Source organism: Puntigrus tetrazona, chromosome 24, assembly GCF_018831695.1.
Source record: "Puntigrus tetrazona isolate hp1 chromosome 24, ASM1883169v1, whole genome shotgun sequence".
In the NCBI taxonomy this organism is placed as follows: Eukaryota; Metazoa; Chordata; class Actinopteri; order Cypriniformes; family Cyprinidae; genus Puntigrus; species Puntigrus tetrazona.
This window is the reverse complement of record NC_056722.1, coordinates 20,899,072-20,919,710: the sequence shown is the minus strand read 5'-3', so window position 1 is coordinate 20,919,710 and position 20,639 is coordinate 20,899,072. Positions and strand designations below refer to the sequence as shown.

General features: G+C 37.3%; 3 protein-coding genes across 10 annotated transcripts in view; all 3 read left to right on the top strand.

Moving 5' to 3' along the window:
• Window positions 1-4,394, top strand: part of prkag2a (protein kinase, AMP-activated, gamma 2 non-catalytic subunit a) — a 49,357-nt gene extending 44,963 nt beyond the window's left edge. For all 7 annotated transcript variants that reach the window (XM_043226664.1, XM_043226667.1, XM_043226665.1 and 4 more), the window contains 2 exons: window positions 745-838; window positions 3,003-4,394. In XM_043226664.1, coding sequence (XP_043082599.1) covers window positions 745-838; window positions 3,003-3,040 — 132 coding nt within the window. In that variant the 3' untranslated portion in view covers window positions 3,041-4,394. The remainder of the gene's footprint in view (window positions 1-744; window positions 839-3,002) is intronic.
• A 2,634-nt stretch (window positions 4,395-7,028) lies between these two features.
• LOC122329393 lies at window positions 7,029-15,002 on the top strand. The gene is made up of 5 exons (XM_043225586.1): window positions 7,029-7,184; window positions 9,122-9,215; window positions 9,401-9,562; window positions 10,834-10,965; window positions 14,723-15,002. Exons 2-5 carry the CDS (start codon window positions 9,122-9,124, stop codon window positions 14,854-14,856), a joined length of 522 nt encoding a protein of 173 aa, XP_043081521.1. The 5' UTR covers window positions 7,029-7,184; the 3' UTR covers window positions 14,857-15,002.
• Window positions 15,003-15,966: 964 nt separating this feature from the next.
• The window catches only part of bcl2a (BCL2 apoptosis regulator a), a 46,695-nt gene continuing 42,022 nt past the window's right edge, over window positions 15,967-20,639 (top strand). The window contains exon 1 of one of the 2 annotated variants that reach the window (XM_043226359.1): window positions 15,967-17,428. In XM_043226359.1, coding sequence (XP_043082294.1) covers window positions 16,871-17,428 — 558 coding nt within the window. In that variant the 5' untranslated portion in view covers window positions 15,967-16,870. The remainder of the gene's footprint in view (window positions 17,429-20,639) is intronic. The other variant, XM_043226358.1, reaches the window with a different exon arrangement.

Here is a 20,639-nt window from a genome sequence, read left to right as displayed (position 1 = left end):
AGATCTAAATAGGTTTTCTATATAGGTAATCAACAACTGTTCTGTATCTTCATAGAGGAAATTGTTCACTATGTATTCTATGGATAGAAGAGATATTCTAGATAATCTGAGCAATAGATGCTCTAGAGCTGCTCTTTGGTAATATTCTTGCATCAAACTTGGTTCTGTATATTCTATAATTCACTATAGAAAAGATAATCTATAGGGATATAGATGGGTTATTCTAGATCAGCTGGGTAACAGAATGCTCTAGAGCTGCTCTTGTGCTTTATTGTGATCATATTGTGTCTAGATATTATAGACCTGCTCTAGAGCTGCTCTTAGTCATTACAGAGGTGCTATTCTTGTCACTCTTGTTTCTATATAATATAGAGCTGCTCTAGCAAGTGATGGTCTAGATCAACTGGGTAACGGATGCTCTGGAGTTGTCCTTGGTCTTTATAGAGGTGTTATTTTATGACTCTTGTTTCTAGATGTTATAGAGGTGCTCTAGTTCATTGTAGATGGATAACAGATGCTAATTATAGACTTAATTGAGATCATATTTCAGTGCGGTTCTTGTTTGGACACACTCTTCTCTTATTCAATAGACAAGATATGCTGTAGATCAATGTTTTAGGTTCTTAATGTTTTAGAGCTAACTCTAGGTCACTACAGATACAGAGGAGATATTCTAGAGCTGCTTGTTATCCCAAAGACCCTAGGACTGCTCTAGATGCTGACGTGTCTCTGTCTTCGGATCAGGTGCACAGACTGGTGGTGGTGGATGAGAACGGCAGCATCGTGGGCATCGTCTCTTTGTCAGACATCCTCCAGGCACTTGTTCTCAACCCCACAGGTATCAATGCTCAGCATACCTAAAACACATTTCCAGCAGGACCCTCCTCCTCCCGTCCTCTCTCGCCCAAGCCGCAGGTACCACCGCCGCTGCTGAGGTCAAGGAGACGGTGCATGACCACTGCCTGGCTCATGATGTCTGCGAGGACATACTTTCTGTTTCCGCCACAGAACCAGAAGCGATCGGCTTTGATTTCAAGCCCACATTTCACCGCATATGATTTTGATTAACGAGGCACTTGCAGTACATCAGAGCCCCTCCCACTGCAGGGCTTCCCGTCTGCTGATGAGTAACTCAATCACACGCTCTGTCCTCTCAACACATGCATACACATAATCTCGTAGGTCTTCCCACTAAGACCATTGTACATTTCTGCTCATAACTTTCCTTAAATATGTCTAATGTTAATTGTTTTAACAAAATAAAAGGATCATGTTATTTAATACTGTCCTGAATGAGCTGTTTTGCATAACAAATGTGCACATATGGTGTCCAGGACAAAATTATTCAAAGTATATAAATGAACCAAAAGTTTACACACCCTTAAATTTAATAATAATTTAATGTCTTTACCTGGATGTTTGACAACTGTTTTGTTTTGATATTTGTTCATGAGTTTTTGTTCTGAGCAGTTAAACTGCTCATTTTTCTTCAGAAAATCTTTCAGGTCCTTCACATTCTTTGGTTTTCTAGCATTCTCTGCATGTTTGAACATTTTCCAACATTGACCACTGTGTCATTTCGAGATCCATCTTTACACACTTTTACAAGATACAACTAGAAAAGGTGAAAACATTTACTGATGCTCACAGGAATAGTTCACCCAAAAATGATAATTTTCTCACCCTCAAGTTGTTCCAAACCTATATGAATTGCTTTGTTCTGCCGAACACAAAGGAATTTATTTCAGAATTTATCATTTATTAAATATTTTTTAAGAAATTTGTAACCAGGCTGGTTTGGGTCACCATTGACTTCCACAGTAAGAAAAAAATACTATGAAAGTCAATGATGACCCAGAACAGTTTGGTTACAAACCTTTTTCAAAGTATCTTCCTTTGAGTTTGGCAGAACAAAAAAATACAGGTTTGGAACTACTTGAAGGTGAGTAAATGATGACAAAATATTTATTTTTGGATGAGCTATTTCTTTAAGAAGGAACAATGATTCATTCAGAGCAGGGAGTGTACTTTTTTTTTTGCATGTAACATTGTCCCTCAGAAGCTACTTAAGATGTGTATGTTTCTCAGATTTCCAGTTTTGAACATTTTGCAAAGCGAATGTAAACTTATGAGCAGAAATGCATAACCTATGAAATATAATGTACGTCTAAATCAAAATCAGATTGATAGGACATAATACACGTCCCTCTGTTTAACTCAAACTTTCTGAATTTCCTTTTGAGAGGTCACTGTGTGCTGGGCGCCTGCCTTGCTGGCTGTGAATTCATAACACTGCATATTAATTGCTTCTGTGAAGAGTGTTATGAATCCTAAGTAGCAGATGCGATGCTGCTAATATTGCAAATAGTATGCGCGGATCAAAGACATTCCTCCCTGTGGTTGATCCTTCTTCCTGGAGACGGACCTTCTTGCAAAGTCATGTTTCAACTTATATAAAAAAACTCTAAACCGGGTGATTTCGATGTAGCACCACAGCGATGATGCATTTTTGCAGGCCAGACCTAGAATTAGCATCACCCTAGATCCCTTCACAAAATCCCAACAGGATTATTGCACAAAATAAGCTCTGCGACCGATAAAAAAATGTATTCGTATACGTTTTGTTTTCTTCACAAGTAAACACAACTTTTAAATCCGCAATATCACCAGCATGAAGCTTCTATCAACTCTTTCAGTGTTTATTCAAAAAACGTATCCCCGAACATGCGAGAATAGTTAGAATAGTTTGCTAGACTATAATTAAAGATGCGAGAGGGCACTGATTTCGTTAAATGCTCATTTTCGGGTTCGGCCTAAAAAATACTTCATCCTTATTACCAGCAGGTGGATTACAGGCTGTCTGGAGCTAAATTGGGCAGGAATCCAGATCTCCCAGCAGCCTCGGTTGAAAATGCATGTTCGCGAGCTGCCTACTAGTGGTAGTAAGCAGCACTGCAACTTAAAACAGACCTCTCTTTTACATAGCGTCTACTCTTTTGCAGGTATGACCAGGAAGGAGAGCGAAGCGGAGACGGAGTGATGCGTGCTGAGATTGCTGGGTCATGCGATGTCGCTGTAAGAGACTGAAGTAGAAGCGGAGACCACGAGTTTGGGCCACATCTCAGAACGAAAGAGCGAATCTTGAGGGAACTTGACCTAGATGTGTGCCGTTAGGGAGCAAAGGAATGCTTACACAGGCTGGTTATTTGGTCTCTTATCTCATTTTTTAGATGGACTGAGAACGGGCCGATTAAGGTGGATCATCTCTTATTCAGAAGGATACTGTGAACTCTGCCTATTATATCACACTAAGCTTCTGCACGCACACTATGATAACTATACCTTTAGATAGACCTAAAAGTACGCCATCTGGTGTTTGGATAGCGGTCTGCATTCAGACCGCGGATTGTACCACAATCGCCTCTGTCGGAGGGGGTCGTCTGTGCGCTGGCAGGGCATTCAGTAATAATCTCAGTATTCAGTGCATGTTATGACTGTTTGTTTCTCGTGTATATACGATTTTCGGCTTGTGGCGTATGAGCCAGTTCACATATTTGTACTTTTGACTACTCCTCCTGAATTTAGGAACTCGTTTAGTCTTTCTCGGCCACAGTCCCTTTGTAAATGCAGACAGAAATGGTTTCCTCTGTATCTGTCTATGGTGCCTTCTGTCCAGCAGTTATCGCCCACTACTGGTTGCCAATAGAACAAGATTAATTGAATGTTTAAATATATCAAAGTGAATGTTACAGTTGTAAACGAAACAAACAAAAAAAACACACAAAAAAAACCAAAAGCCCCTTTTTTGCTGTTTTAGTGTGTGTTGCTCATTTTATTTATTGCAGAGCTCTACATTTCTTCACTTTGGGTGTTCATTATTTTCTCGATGTTTCTGAAATGATGCTGTAAATGATAATTAAAATGTTTATTTATTTATATTTAACACTTTTGTAATTTTGAAAGCGATATCTAAGTGTGAGATGGAAAGATCTACGAAGCCCCTATGCAGTAAAACCACGTGCTGATCAATGACTTGATGTTCAATGCAATTCAACCTTAAAATCCCACCTTGTTGTTTTCCTGTCCATGAGGCGACTGACCTTCTTGTTTGTATCAATTGTACTGTACACGCACGCAGAGCTTCAGTCTGAGGAATCTACAAGTGCCAGAGAAAGGTCTATTTTTCTGTGTATTTGATGTTGTTTGTAATACTTCACATTTTATGTTTTCATCGTTTGTTTTGCAGATATGTTGCTGTTGTTTTTATGGAAGAGTAATGTCCAGAGATAAATGCACATCACTGGCATTAGAACGCTAAAGGATAATCATGCTTTAGATTCGTTTTTTTATTTACAGTTAAATAAAAAAGAATAAACAAAGTCTCTGAAACTTTTTTAAGATGTTTGGCATTTTTACAACAGACACACACACACACACACACACACACAATATTTGTGTAAAGATTAATATAACATGCATACTCTATTCATGGGGTCTATTTTTAGTATGTCAAAATTCTTGTAAATATGCATGACAAGATTGTTACACAAAGATCAATGATATTTTAGTAGGTAAGTGCAGTACATTGGGAAAATGTTTTTGCTTAGAAAAACAACAATGTAACGCAGTATTGATAAGGGTGTAACTTTGGTTTAAGAAGTGTGAGAAGGTGGGGGGGGTTTGTACCATAAATATCCATATTTCGAATTTAAGCTCTCACTTCTGTAGTCTGAAAACCGGAGGCAGTCCCGGCGGATGTACGCACAGCGCGTGGGCCTCTGGGAAATGTAGTTTCAAAAGGAAACAATGTTTCCTTACTTTAGCAAAGGAAAACCAGTCTCCTCTTGGCTTATATCGAAATCCTAGTAAATGTTTCTTTACAAATCCTTGGTTTGTGCTTCTAATTCATGACTGTTTTGATTTGTTCTCTTTTAGCGCGTATCACTAATCACGCGACATCTTACGTCATCTAATTGACAGCTTCCGGTTTCCGCAGACAGCAGACATGAGAGAAAAGTGCTCATTAAGTTTAAAATATGGATATTTATCGTACAAAAACGCATGGATCTTCTACAGGAAGACTTTATTCTCCCCCCGGAGCCGCGCGAGGGACGTTTCATTACGCTTGATTAATAGTGAGTTTTTATTATAACTTTGATTGGATTCGTTTGAAAGAAGAAAGTCGCATACACATAGGATGCTCCAAATGTGAGAAAAAAAAAACCCCTCTCTTTAACGCAAATAAATGTCACATGACAGTATTAATGTCACGGTGTGGTTTAGAGTAACGAAGCACTCAAGTAAAATAAACTTAAACAGATTTAATCCTTTTAAACGGGCAAAATAATAATATACAAACAGGCAGGCAGAATATAAACCACGTATGGCCCTCGACGATCGGACAAGCTGAATACAACACACAGGACTTAAATACACAAGGTAATTGACTAAATTAACAAGAAACAGCTGACGACAATGATACAACTAACAGGAAGGGAAGGTAGGGCACACAGAGCACATGGTGCAAGACAAAAACTACAACAAAAGAGTCGTGACAATTAACCAATAGGCAGTGCCCGTGTTCATGGTTTCTCTGGTCTAGTTCAAAAGCGCATATTCATATTATTGTATCTAAAATGAAATTCCTAATGTATTAATTTTGTTCTGAAGATGAAAGTTGTCGAGTTTCGCCCGCAGAATCACTTGATTTTTCCCCTTGTGAAAGTAGGAAAGAGCTTACAATAGGCTACTCGTTCAAGAATAAGGCATTGTTCGAAACAATTCTACATATGTTTCTTATTTGTGTCCAACAACAACAAAACAATTGCGTATTTTTTAATAAAGGAAACAAATTGTATGTCGCTTTATCAAGAACTGAATTTTGCATATAGACTGCCTGCTTGTTGCAGGGGTTTTTCGTCTTTCGTTTTGTTAATTTATTACTTATAAAAATATATTTCGCATATGGGCCTGTAACTTTAACTTATATATAGCTTTTCTCTGTTCGCGTGATGTGACCATCGTTCGGATGTTTATGCTGCTTTTTGTTTGTATTTTATTAATTTTTTTTTTTAATGCAATTTAACATAATCTTGTCGGCTAATAATGGCTTAACGGTTGTCGGTTAATATTCCTTTGTCCAAAGCAGTCTAATAACAGTTCTTCGGGCAAAAAAAATATAATTTAAGACTTTGCACACACACACCTGATGTTATGAATGCATTAACTCTATCCAAGATGCTACAGCTAAGGCTCTGTTGGAGGCGTGACTGGTCACGTGGCCTGTCAGTTGAGCCCAAAACATGACAGAAGGGAAATAAATACACATTTTCGAAATAGCGTTTCTGATCTTAAGCGCTAAAAGTGGATGTTTGCAAACTTCACACAGTATCCTTTATTTATCTCCTGCTTGCAATTTCAATCAATAAGTTGCCAGGCTTCTTCCGCGACTTCAGTGATGCAGGAAATAGTCCGAAAATCTCATTTGAACACTTTCTTGAACGCACACAGATTCCAGCTGTATGTGTCTTATGTTTTGCATCATACTAGACGCGTAAGGCTTTTAACTTACGTTGTACAATGCACTAAAAATACGCAGCTCAAAATCGTGGAGGAAAACACATTTGTACAGAAAGGAGCATACGCAGTTTGTTGATGTTATTTATATGGCCCCAAATATGAAATTCTGAAACCTTGTACTGTAAATAAATGCGATAGAGAAATTCAGTCAGATTGCAGGAGAGTGTGGTTTTAGCAAAGTTTTATTATGCATTAAATATGACTTTATTCTTTTCTTTCCTTGTAAGTAGCTAACCTAAAGAAGAAGTCGAAAGAATATGTGGATGTTACCAAAACCTGCCTGACATATAATGCGTCACGTTCCTAGATGTGAGCGGAAACACCGTTAAGACGCCGACGATGAAATACAAGTGTCTTTCCAAGAACATCGTGTCAGTCAAAGTCAACCTGTAGCTTAATCTCAAATAGCCCCTCGAGCGCTCGGAGCGCGCGCGCCGTGCGCCTCTGGCGAGCTGGTTCCTGCCTCGCGCTCATTGGTTGTTTCGGCTGATAGAGACAGACACCTGACTCAAAATCCACCCGCTACAAAAACCGATCCATGAAACCGTAAAGACAGAGCACGTAGGCAACTTCTTGTCGACAAGCTCGGACCTTCACATCTCAAGGTAAATTCATATGCGTGTGGTGCTGTGCAGCCTGCTCGATAAATAGTAGGCGAATATGAAAAAGAAACACTCAGTGATGCTATTTTACTCTATTCCAGTTGTACGTGTGAATTTAACTTAACACTTCAAGTTTAGAAAAGTTCCTCTCGAGGGAGGGCATGCTAATTATTTCCTTGACTGGAACTACGCATTTATATTAAAACGTAGGCTATTTATTTATTTATTTATTAAATAGTTTGCTGAATGTTCGCTTTTGAATATATATATATATATATATATATATATATATATATATATATATATATATATATATATATATATACACACACACACAATATTATGAACTTGAAAGGCTAATTAATTATCATTATGTTTAATAGCTATTTAATATTAGGCTATTAAATTCATTTTATACGTTTGCATGAGCTATGCATCTTTTCAAACAGCATTTGTTGTTTGCAAATATCGAAAGAACGCGCGCGGTGGTGGCTTTATATTATATTTAGAGTGGTATTGTTTCACTTTGCTGGATATTGATGTCACGCCCCCAGTGAAGTAATTTTAGCGGCTGCAGAATATTCCACAACGCTACGTGACAGAAATCACATAGCCCATTTCTCCCAGTCTAGTTCAATACCTGCGCGTTTATATTTAAAACCAGCGTATGATACGTGACAGGTGCTGGAGGATGAAATATGATCTTTAAAATGTATTTCCAGAATCGTAAGCATGTTGCTGCGCCTTTAATCACAAGCAACGACATCTCACGTTTTCCGTTTGCACGCATTAATCTCGCAGACGCGCTCTGCCAAAAAAACTGCGTTCAAGGTCATTGGCTGCGTGTTCTGTGACCTGGATACTTTCACTACATGTCTGGGCATCGCAAGCAAAGGTTGTCTAGTTTAGTCACTCGGGTCATTTAGAATGCTCCTTTATGCAGGCAGCTCGTAGCATTCGCCATGGTAACCTCGGCAACTCCCAACACCTGTGGTATTCTCTGAATAGGACCCCGGAACATCTGGAAGATGTCATGGAACATCTGGAAGAATTGGGGAATTTTAAAAGTTTGGAATTATATTTATGAGAAATGATTGTATTTATTTATTTATTTTTTTTTTTTTTATCAAGGATGCAATAAAATGATCAAAAGTGACAGTGCGTGCATTGATTTTTTGTTTCGAAGTAATTATTCTTTTGAATATTCTGTACATTAAATAATAAAAAATCCACCTGTAGAATGAATTAGAATGATTTCAGAAGGATGAAAAGCACTGAAAAACACTGAAAGCTGTTGAAGATTCAGTTTTACATCACGGAAATGAATTATATTCTAAAGTATATTCAAATAGAAAACTGTTTTCTGTTATTTAAAACTTTAATAATATTTCACAATATTATTTTATATAATGAATTTTAATAATAATAATAAAAACATTATATATATATATATATATATATATATATATATATATATATATATATATATATATATTCATTTATTTCAATCTCTATAAAAGTGAAAGAAGTAGATATTTTGAACAAACCATTATTTTAGTTCCCATCAATCAAATAGTGTTGACAAAAGTACACTGGAAGTCAAAAGGAACCATACCTGTTTGATTACCAGCATTCTTCTAACTTCCACAGAAAAAAGAAATGCTTGGTTTCAATTGACATAAAGGAATGAGATGACAAATTTTCATCTTAAGTAAACCATCCCTTCAAGGTTTTTTTTTCACCTGCTGAGCATGGAATACTGTTTTTGAAGAATGTGGCTATCCAATGTGTTGACAGTACTCCTATAGCATGGAGAAGTCAGTGTCTGCTCTTAACTGTTTGGTGGTCACATTTGGTATAATAAGTGCACCAGTGTACCACCAATACCTTTTTTGTAAGGGACTTTGTCAAAATGTAATTCATGTTGGCGTTGTTTTTAGATGCTGGCCTCTTGTGCACTGGTGCGGGGACTGCAGTCTGGATTTTGGAGGAGGCTGTCAACTTCATCTGCTTCCTGGGCTGCGCACACTCACGGTGAAAACACACTCTCAGGGGCAATAGAGACCACTCAGCTGTCATTCACATCTATCTATCTATCTATCTATCTATCTATCTATCTATCTATCTATCTATCTATCTATCTATCTATCTATCTATCTATCTGTCTATCTATCTATCTATCTATCTCTTGACTGTAGTTCTTGTGCATTCGTCCTCAGATGTTGATGTGGTTGACTGCTCCGTTCCTCAGTACAACAACCGTCTGGACACACCATTGCCAGATGTTCCATTTGTCCGAAATCTCAATGCCGAACAGAAGAAACTCAAAGAGAAAGAGAAGGGATCATGGACCCAGCTCACCAAGGAGGAGAAACTAGCTTGTAAATCATCCTGGCTTAGGCTTACTTTTAGCTTTTTAATCTACTGTCTAATAAGCAAATAAATCATAAGTCATAAAATCTCCTGTAGTTATACGAACAGGTTAGACTTTGACCCTGGGTGGGGAGGAAACTGTTATTCACTCACAGGGCTCATGAATAACCAGATTTGTCTTTACAACAGCTGTAGGTATAAACATGCTCATATCTCATTTGTACTGAAAGCAGAAAAATATATACAGAACCATTAAGAAGTCTAAGATTAGCAAAGAAATTAATACTTATGCTCTACATAGACATGTTAAATGTCAAAAATGAGAGTAAAGACTTGTAGATTGTGATTACATTTTAAAATATATTAAAACAGAAAACGTACTGTAACTTGTAATATTTTGCAATTCTGAAATTCTAGTACATGATTATAATTTGATATTTCATTTAATCTATTTTAAATATGATATTGTATGGTACATTCTATTATGCTTGTGTGTATATATATATATATATATATATATATATATATATATATATATATATATATATATATATATATATATATATATATATATATTATATGTATATTATATATACAGCCTTTTGGACCACATTGCTCAATTCAGCTACCAAACATAAATGATTGAAATATTTGGGGAATTAATGGGTTTGAATGCTGACTGAACGCTTGGCAGAAACTGATCAATTTTCTTGAGTAGCTATTAGAATTATTTGCTTTTAAAGTTGAAAGGATTTTTTCAAATTTTTCCAATTCTACTAAAAGCTTAAAGTCGCAAATCACCCCTTAGTTATCAATACAGCCTGGTATAAGTGTAAACCAAATCTTTTGTATATTTGTATTTTCTGTAATAAAATCAATTTATTGTGTATACTTTATATATATATATATATATATATATATATATATATATATATATATATATATATATATATATATACACACATTTTTATATTCCTTTGTGATGTATAATAGATTCTTTTACCTGGTTAAGATCCCTCAAGGCAAAATTATTAATATAGTAAATGGGTCACGGATCTTGGGAATTCTAATGATAATGGCAGATATGTTAATGACTTCATGCTCATTTGGCCTCAGGTATTAAAAGTTCTTTCCCAGCAGATGGCAGCGTTGTTTAACTGTTTTCAATTGAATGGCTGCCAACCACCTCGCCTTACATGTGTGCATGCAAGCAGGGCAAGCAACTAAATCCAACAATTACTATTCAGATCATCTGTGGTGTGTTTTTTTTTTTTTTCAGTGTACAGACTCACACATGAGCTGTCGTATGCAGAGATGAGGCAGGGTTCCAAGGAGTGGATGACTGTCCTCGGGGGTATCTTTATCTTCCTTGGCTTCACAGGGCTGCTGGTGTGGTGGCAGCGTGTCTATGGTGGGTGTATATATGAAGATAATTATATGTATACATCTTCTAAATGATGCATAATGGTTTTTGATTACCAGATTATCATGGCAGGAAAACCTTAAATGCTTGAATTTCAGGCATTTCATCATACCCGTACACTCCTGTTGCTTTGATGTGAGATTCAGCTGGATTTAATTGTGCTGATGATTTATTTATTCATCCAATCTGAAATCAGAAACGGTTATTAAATTCAAAATCAACAAACTGGCTTCTGCTAAATTGCAGGATTGAAAGATTAATGCAAAAATATTTGCTCACCTCCATTTCAAAAACTATATGCGTTTCTCTCTTCTGTGGAACACAAAAGTAGATAGTTTGAAGAATGATGGGAAAGATATTCAGGTTCCTTTGACTTCCATAGTATTTTTGTCCATATACTAAGGAAATCAATGGGATTCAAAACTATTTTGTTGTCAAAATATTTCGGTCATATATTTCTTCAACATATCTGCTTTTGGGCTCCATTGATTTCTGTAGTTTTTTTATTTTACTATTTTTATGACAACTAAAATGGTTTGGTTGCCAGTATTTTTGCAAGATTAAACTTGTTAAATTTCAAAGGGAATGTTGAAATAAAATGTTGACAATAAATTTATATTAAGTCGTTGTGTTTCTAGAAAAAAAGTTTTTGTATGAAAAAAGTTAAAATAAAATGCTGAGAAAAAAAGTAGTTACATTTTGAGAAAAAGTCTAAATAAAATGTTGGAAATAAACTCATTAAATTATAAGAAAAAAAGAAAATGAGTGCATTTTTTCTCAGCAGTTTAAACTTTTATTTCAAAGTAATTTTTTTTCTCAAAATTTAAGAGTTTATTTAAAACCAAACGTTTTTAAACGAATTTAATGAATTTATTGTCAACATTTTATTTTGACATTTTTCTTGAAATTCAACAAGTATAAAGGAGTAGTTTACCCAAAAATGAATATTCTGTCATCATTTACTGATCCTCAAGTAGTTTCAAATCTGTATGAATTTCCTTCAAAAAGTTCAAACCAGGCTGTTTTGGGTCACCATTGACCTCTACAGTACGAAAAACAATACTAAGGAAGTCAATATCGAACCAAAACAGCCTAAAGCAAACAATTTATTCCTTAATATTTTTTTTTTCTTGGCCCAAAATTGTTTGGCTGGCAATATCACCTTTTCTGTTCTATGGAAGAAAGAAAGTCATACAGGCTTGAAACAACATGGGAAGTAAATGACGACAGAATTTACATTTTTGGGTGACCTATCACTTAACCTCGCTCAAGAGTTAATTTTGCCTTTTATTTTATTCTTTGTGCCTTTTATTTTTTACCATCATTTTCCTCTAAAGCGACCATCAGCGCAGATCTCTCTGATTTCTCACGTCAGATGGAAGAACCAGCACGGCCTTTTACCTGCAGCACACACTCCCGCTGAAATAATTGGACCGGGTTGTTTTGCAGTCGGCGGTTTAAAGGAGCGTAAAAGAGGGGAAAGATTTACGCGTTCGAGCCGCGGCTTCAGTTCAGGAATCCCTTTAGACCCAGCTGAACTTCTTCACAAACGATAAGAACATTTCCAAGGCTGTGTGTGTGTGTGTGTGTGTGTGTGTGTGTGTGTGTGTGCCTAAGATGGATGGAAAGCAGTTGACGCGTTTAAAACAGAATGAGTGTGCAGTGTGTGTGTGTGTGTGTGTGTGTGTTTGTATAAGTGTGCGAGCGGGTTCTTGTCGGAAGCAGACGAGTCTCCTCCATCTCTGTCTCAGAGGTACCAGCTCTTTGAGGAAGGAAGTCAATGCTACATCACCTCAGGAGAGATACAGTAGAGGAAAATAACGCAAGGAGGGAGGAAAACAGAGAAACTGTGAGAACAAAAGTTCAGCGAGGATCTTTGGGGGGGCGGGGGGGAGAGGGGTGTAGCCGCGTCAAAGCGAGAAAGGTACAGAAGTCCAAAAGTCAGTTGTCGGTTGAGCGCTGGGTATTTCCCACAATGTCTGGCTCATGTCGTGACAGGAAAAACTCTGGGCCGATGTGCTTCAAACTCATTAGGGCTGGGCATCAAGACTCGTCTGAGGTTGACTTTAGCAATTGTCGGGGTTTAAAGAGGAGACGAAAGGGGCAATTTTTTTTTGGGAGGCCACCTGGGATGCAGTCACACTTCGGGTTCTCATTCTGGAGTTTGCAAGAATCTGTGCCCCCACAGCTCCTTGGAAATTGAACAGGATTTCCTGTGCATACCTCGGGGCAGGTGCACTGCCTCCACCTGGCAAAAAAAAAAATCGTGATGTTTTTGATCTGTTTGTGTGGCAGAAACTACTGTCTGACTTGAGGGCTCTCAGAAGGGGAGATGCCCTTGACAAAATGACATAATATAAAGCTTATACCAGATATACAGTATCTGAGTTCACATTTTAATTCTGGAAATAAAGAGAATTTTAGGATCGTGAAAAGTATTATGAAGAAAAACCAGTGAGCGCTGTTGTCATTATAGCAATAATGAATTTATTTATAAATTTTTTTAAATTGTAAAATACACTTATAATATTTATTTTCAGAATCATGATGTCAATCATGTCACATGATCCCTTGGATCATCGTTCTAACGTACTGGCTTGCTGCTCAAATTATGAATGTTGAAAACAGTTGTGCTATTTAATGTCTTTTGGAAATTGGTACCCTGTTCAAAAGTTGGTAAATAATTTTTTAATGTTTTTTTTAATTTGTTATAATGTTTTTATTGTTTTATTTAGCTGTATATTTTAGTCGTTTATTTGTTTTTAATATATATATATATGTAAACTAAATTAATACTTTTATTAATCAAGAACATATTAAATTAAAGTGATATTAAAAAGTGATCATGGTTTCTACAAAAATAGTAAACTCACGAAAACTGTTTAGACAGTTTTAATTAATAAAAAATATTATTAATAATTGGTCCTCAATTGTGTAACAAATGAGTAAATTACAATAATTTCACCAGTAATGGCTGATGAAAATTCAGGAAAAAAATTAATTGAAATCTTTTTCAAATCAAATTCATGCTGTAATTTTGAATAAAAATCTATTAAATAAAAAATTATACTATAGACTTTTTATATTAACGATAGAAGCGAGTGTATTGTTAAACACCGCTGCATCCACTCCCATTTCCGATGCTTCATTTTTATGATTTAGTTAAAAAAAAATAATATAGGACCCTCCACTGCAACCTTTTTTTGACCGAGTACATTAGCATGTTTATTAGCTCTATTTTTACTCGAACCAGGTCTGTAATATCAGCAGACGGGTTTGTGCCTGCTGTGCAGACGCAATCGTTTTCTCTAATTTGTTTATTTTTTAATTTTTTTGTCCCCTGTTCTTTGCCTGGAGGATATAACTCCACAGAAGAGTCTTTCTGTCGGGTGCTGCCCTCTGTTAGGACACCTAATTGTTCACAGTGCCCTGTTGTTTGCTTTTTTTTTTCCTGACAGGTCTACGGTTCCACTTAGGGGAAGACTAGAAGGGGGTTTTGCACAAATAACTGTTTTTCACACCTGACACTCCCATTTTTTTCTTTACCAGAATATTATCTGAAGCTTTTTCGAACTCTTAATAAATATTTTGTTATTCTGTGAAACGAACAAAATGAAAGCTAAAAGAAAATTCCAATGCAAGATGATTATACAATTTGGGCTAACGGCTTGTATTTAAACTGAGAGTATTACTTCTTTTTTTTTCTTAACGTCACTCGTTTTTTTTCTCTCTCTGTTTCTCGCAGTGTATGGTGATGTCCCACACACTTTGTCCGAAGAGTCAATTGCCCAGCAGACGCAGAGGATGATAGACATGAGAGTGAACCCCGTCCATGGATTCTCTCATAAGTGGGACTATGAAAAGAAACAGTGGAAATAAGTAATAAATGCATTCCGCCGTAATGGTCTAAAAACGTATCAGGATTGCATTAAAAAGGGGTTCCAAACCCAATTACGCTGTGCAGCCGACAGCCTTAAAATATATTCCAACGTGAATCGAAATAAATGCACTGAATTAAACCCTGAGCTGCTCCAGTATTCTGGCTTTGTACTGTTTGTACTGAGAACAAAGCATGTGTTGGTACATTTAACCTGATACCTGACTACCGTGCAGGTGAATATGTGTTAACGTGATTGGCTGGGACGGAGAGTGTGAGAGAGTGTGTTATTGGCTGAGGTGTGTGGGTTAATCCAATCCCATCACTTCCCAACCGCCTGTAATGACTTTTTGTGAGTGTGTGTCTGTGCAAAAGGGAAAGTGCACATTGTAGGTGCTCATTTATACCACGTTTTTCCATCAGTTTGAAAGGCTATATTATTATTATAGTTTTAAAACAATTTTAGATGAAGTCACACACTGCTGTCACTGCTTAAAATGTTGTCAACTAAAAGACACACTGCTCATTAGGTTCAGTGGCGATTAGTGACTAGTGAATTTAACATTGGTACACTTTTGATTTTAATTATCATTTTTCCGACTATTAACTTCTCAAAAATGATTATTCCATAATTAGTATGGTTATTATTTATATATATATATATATATATATGTGTGTGTGTGTGTGTATATATACATTATATATATATATATATATATATATATATATATATATATATATATATATATATGTGTGTGTGTGTGTGTATATACATACATTATATATATATATATATATATATATATATATATATATATATATATATATATATATATATATACTTATATGATTAATACTTTTTCATCAAGAACACATAAAATGACTCAAAAGTGACGGCGAAGGAAATTATATTTTAAAAGTATTTTAAATACTGTTTTCTGTTTTTCTATCTATCTATCTATCTATCTATCTATCTATATATCTATCTATCTATCTATCTATCTATCTACATTACAAACAACAAAAACACGTAGGTACACAAGTTTGAACAAAATGTGTCACGACACTCCCTTGTTCCCCTAATGTAAATGTATTTAACAAAAAGTTAGAACCCCGTACTTAAAAACACGCCTGAAGTATGGAGTCCCGAGGGAACACTGAAAAATTGCTTTGACAAAACCGAAAGGAATGAAAAGAAGTGCACTTCAAACACAAACCCAGACACCATAAATGCCGTTCATCTGGAGAGTACTACGCCAAAAGCAATGAATGAGGTGACGTACAGGAAGTGCCGCCCCCGTGAACGAGTATCTTCAGTATTCATTTTCAAAAGCGTTCTCGCGTCGCTTCAATGAACGCGCCAGCCTCGATGTCATTCGTCGGCGGTGTCGGAGGACCCTTCGTTTCTGCACGTTCCGGAAAAACCGCGTCTTGCCAAAGAGCGTGGAAATCTACTTGTGCATTTTACACACAGCAAAAGTGCTTTTTCGTGCGCTGACTTGGTTGCTAATTCTCTTCCGTCTTTCGGGGACCTCGTTTGCCAGTGGAATGATTAGAAACGCAGCGTTTGCTTTAACTCTCTTCTTCGGTCTTGTAACGTCAACGGCGTCGCGTTTTTTTTCGCTTGCTCTTGGCTGGAGGTTCGCTGGAATAGAAGAGCAGCGAGTTTGAGCAGTGAAGGGGGCATTCCTCGCGCCGCGCTCGAGACGCGCTCGGATCTTGACCGCGCGCTGCAGCAGCGACCAATCCATCTACGCGTTCATCCATCAGCGCGCTGGACGTGCAGGTTTGCCGACAGTTCTGGCTATAAAGTTCGACAGTTGCGTTTTGATGAGTCTTAACCAATGAGTGTGATGCTAAATCGTACAGTTTTCTTCAGAAATCGCGTTTTGATGAGAGAACTCGCGTCAACGCGATGTGAATTTGACATTTTTCGGAGCTTTTCTCTGTGAGAGAATGCACGTCGAGTAACCGACTCTTTCCTGCTCTCGCTCGTTTTTGTCGTGTTTTATAACGATGGCCAACGAAATTCGCTATGACAATCGGGATATCGTGGAGAAATACCTCAATCACAAACTTTCAAAGAAGGGATATGAGTGGAAATTTCAGTCTTCTGGGGAGGATGATGACACCATCAATACAGGAGCGGTGGAGGGCTCCTCTCCAAACTCTGACAGGAGGCTCCAGGCTCCCTCAGCAGGAGGGGGGAACGACTCTGAATGCCTCATAGCAAACCGGGTCACGCGTTCAGACCCCTATTCGAGGATCTACCGGGCGTTACGCGAGGCTGGGGACCAGATAGAAAGAATGTACCAGCGTGAATTTGAGGAGATGTCCCACCAGATGATATTCAGTCCAAACGCAGCACAACGCAGCTTCTTAGCTGTGGCTGAAGAGCTTTTCAGAGACGGAGTGAACTGGGGGAGAATCGTCGCTTTCTTTGAGTTTGGTGGCTCCATGTGTGTGGAGAGCTTCAACCGGGAGATGGCGTCCCAGGTAGATAATATTGCACACTGGATGACGGACTACCTGAACGGGCCACTGGAAAACTGGATCGAGGAAAATGGAGGCTGGGTAAGTTTATGGTCAAATGGTCGTGACCTTTGCCCAGTCTTTTATTACTGCCTCTCTGCAGCTGGAGCTTCAAATCATAAGTATAAAATATTGCTAAACACGGGAGACTCGTGCAGTGCTGTTTACTATCACCTGTGAGTGTGTAAACAAACTGCTATTGCTTTCTTAGTAGAGTCTGATTCTGATCAGGTGTATGGTAAAAGACCACGTTACATCAAAATGAAAGGTTTTGTGCCTTTGAGTCCAGGTCTGAGGCCTCTTAAATGCAAATATAGTCCAAATTAGAGAGAGGAAAAACAAGATTATTAATTTTGTAATATACAGATTTCTGTCCCGCATGCAATGAGAATTTCCTTCCTCCTATGTAACCTGCAGCCGACTAGCGGGTAGCAACTGTTTACGACTGTGACCTAGCTAGAGGTGATCACATATTTAAAATATGTATAACATTTCCGGTTTTAGTAGAAAATATGTCATCACTAGACCAAACATAAAAATAAAAAAAAAAGTTCACATGTAAAGCCAATGCATAGGGGGATTACGGTATGCAGGTTGAGTAGGAAATGAAATCTTCTCATTGTGTCTGCAGTACTATTTAGTATAATGGGTTAGTTATTTGAGTTGGACTGGTTAGAATTTAGTCACCTTGGGTTTTAATGGTTCAATCAAGGTGAGAGTGACAGTCTAATCAATGTAAGCCCTTATTATGTCACCTAAAACTTTTTTTTTCTTGTCTCAGAGTCAAGTAGGCACTAATTTTCTGAAGGACATTTATAGACATGTGCATGGTAGGTCATTATTAATTCTTAATGATAGTTTGGTAGCAATTTTTAATTCAATTATCATTCCTGGTTGGAGATTTTAATTCAAATTTAATAGCGCAACAGTCGCATATTGTATAGTGCATATGCTCCCACTTATGCTACCCCTAATCTAAGTTGTAACTTACAAACATGACTGGTGCAGCTGGCCCCGGGTGGGTTGTCTTTAAAAAGAAATGAAATCTGGTAAAAACCGAGAATATCCACGAACGCCCAGCTCCCTAGTCAAAACAAGTAAACACTTTTTATTCCTTCTTTTTTTCTAAAGAACCCTTGTTTTAACGCTATCCTTCACTCACTGCAGTGCTTCTGTGCTGAATTATTTACGGTATAAATTGGAGCAGCCCATCACGTTTGTGTTGCTCCTGTATGGGTGGACTGACTCCACCCTATTCATACGCAGCACAGCATCTCTCAGAACCCCCAGTCTGAGATGAGGAGACCATCTGTGTCCTCCAAATCAAGAACTGGACTTCATCATGCATGTTTAATGTTAGCTAAAAATGGTGAAATAGTGTTAAATTGCAGTTTGGCAATCATGTCTCTTTCCATTCAAATAATCAACCATGTGAGCATGTTATAATAAGAGATGGTACAGTCTTCTTCAGACTGCAGACTAGAGGTTAGCCTAGTTTCTCCGCTGTCTGCTGCAGCTGTGCAGGTGGCCCAGCAGAGACATTATTCCTGTCTGGACGAAAAGTGTGCTGGGGCTGAATTAATGATGGTCATTACTCACCACATCTGCTGCAGGTTAGACTGACTCAAATGGCTTGTGATAAAGTGAGGTGCAGGAAGAGCATTTCAGAGCGACGGCCGTACACAAACACTCTCCAGATGCAATCCTTATTTCATTATTTTAAAGGTCAGTTGTAATGAATAGATGGTTGACTAATTGTATTACAGCTATATTGTGATGCAAAACTGTATCAAGTCCATCATGTGAAGAGATGCAATGCAATTAAGACACAATTAGCAGAGAAGCATTTTAATAAGCCTTTAACACATGCCTACATTATACACAAAGCTCAGCACTTTTGTCCAGAGGCGATGAATGATTTATTTATTTCATTTTGTCATGAAAAGCACGTCCAGAGTTTGCATTAAGACTATTATTGCTGAGAGATTTGGCTTGCTCTTGAGAGTTATATATTACACCGAGTCTGTCATTAACAGCTTCTTTAAATGTAGGATTTGTTTTGAAGTATTTGACATTGATATATTCTCGCACAGGGGATGCTTCCCGCTTGATTTCCTCAGTAGTTAGTTATTTTAGGGAAATCTTTATTAAGTTACTGATAATGTCCCAATAGCTTACCATCAGAGTGCTGGTGCTGTTTAGGCTTGTTCATTTGCGTACATCTCTTATGAAGAATGCATTTAAAACCTCGCTGTGTGGAGATTTATAGGCCTTTCATCTCAAGAACAGAAGCATCAGTGGGGATGCAGCCAGTAAAAACACTACTATAAGCTTTACTTGAACGTATCCATGCTCAGTTACTCTGTATAAAGTTCAAGTGACTCAGGTAATGGAAGAAGAACTCTTCAGTCTTTGCTAAGCACATCACAATTAAGAAGTCAAGTGTTTTGTGGTATTCATTTCCCCCATTAGAAAGCTCTCCAATGTGCCAGAAAGTCTTCCCATTTGCCTTAAATTGGTCAGATGGCTTTACTTCTCTGCCAGAAAGAAATGTCCTCTCCACCCATAGTTAATCCTGACTTACTATCCTCGTCTTGAATTAATGTGATTCATTAATCCTTGGATAAAGCCTGTCTGTGGAGAATACATGATTCAGCGGTAATATAGTGCTCCGTCTTATTATTATTATTATTTTCAAGCCCCCTGCAGGGATACCCCGTTTACCCAGCATGCCTTTGAGACATTGTCTTACTGTACTTTAGTCACCGTCACAAGTTAAAATAGACTTTTTAAAAACATGTTTGTGTGGATGGTCCTTTGTTTACACACGTAATTCAATGGTCTTTTTCAGATTGCCAAATTAATGTAGTCCTTCTAAATTGCAGAAGTTTAACATGCTGTGTGTCATACCTGAATTAACATAGTCTTGTGCAGCTTGGAAAGTTTTCCATAATCCATTTTTGCCTCTTGTGACCCTTAACTAAAAATAGCCACCTGTAGAGGTGTTTTAGAGGTGAACGCAACAATAGACTCTCAACTACTTTACCTGACTTTATCCCTTTTCCAAGAAAACAAGAAAAGAACGTCCTATAGACATTACTCAGATTTCGTTCTGTATATATACACCTTTTCCAGAACTCTGTCAACTTATTGAATGTGTTAACATATAATATCACACACTCTCTGAGGTCTGCATCATGTAATTTTCACAACTCACTGAACTCACAAAACTTTATTATAGAATTTTTGTTTA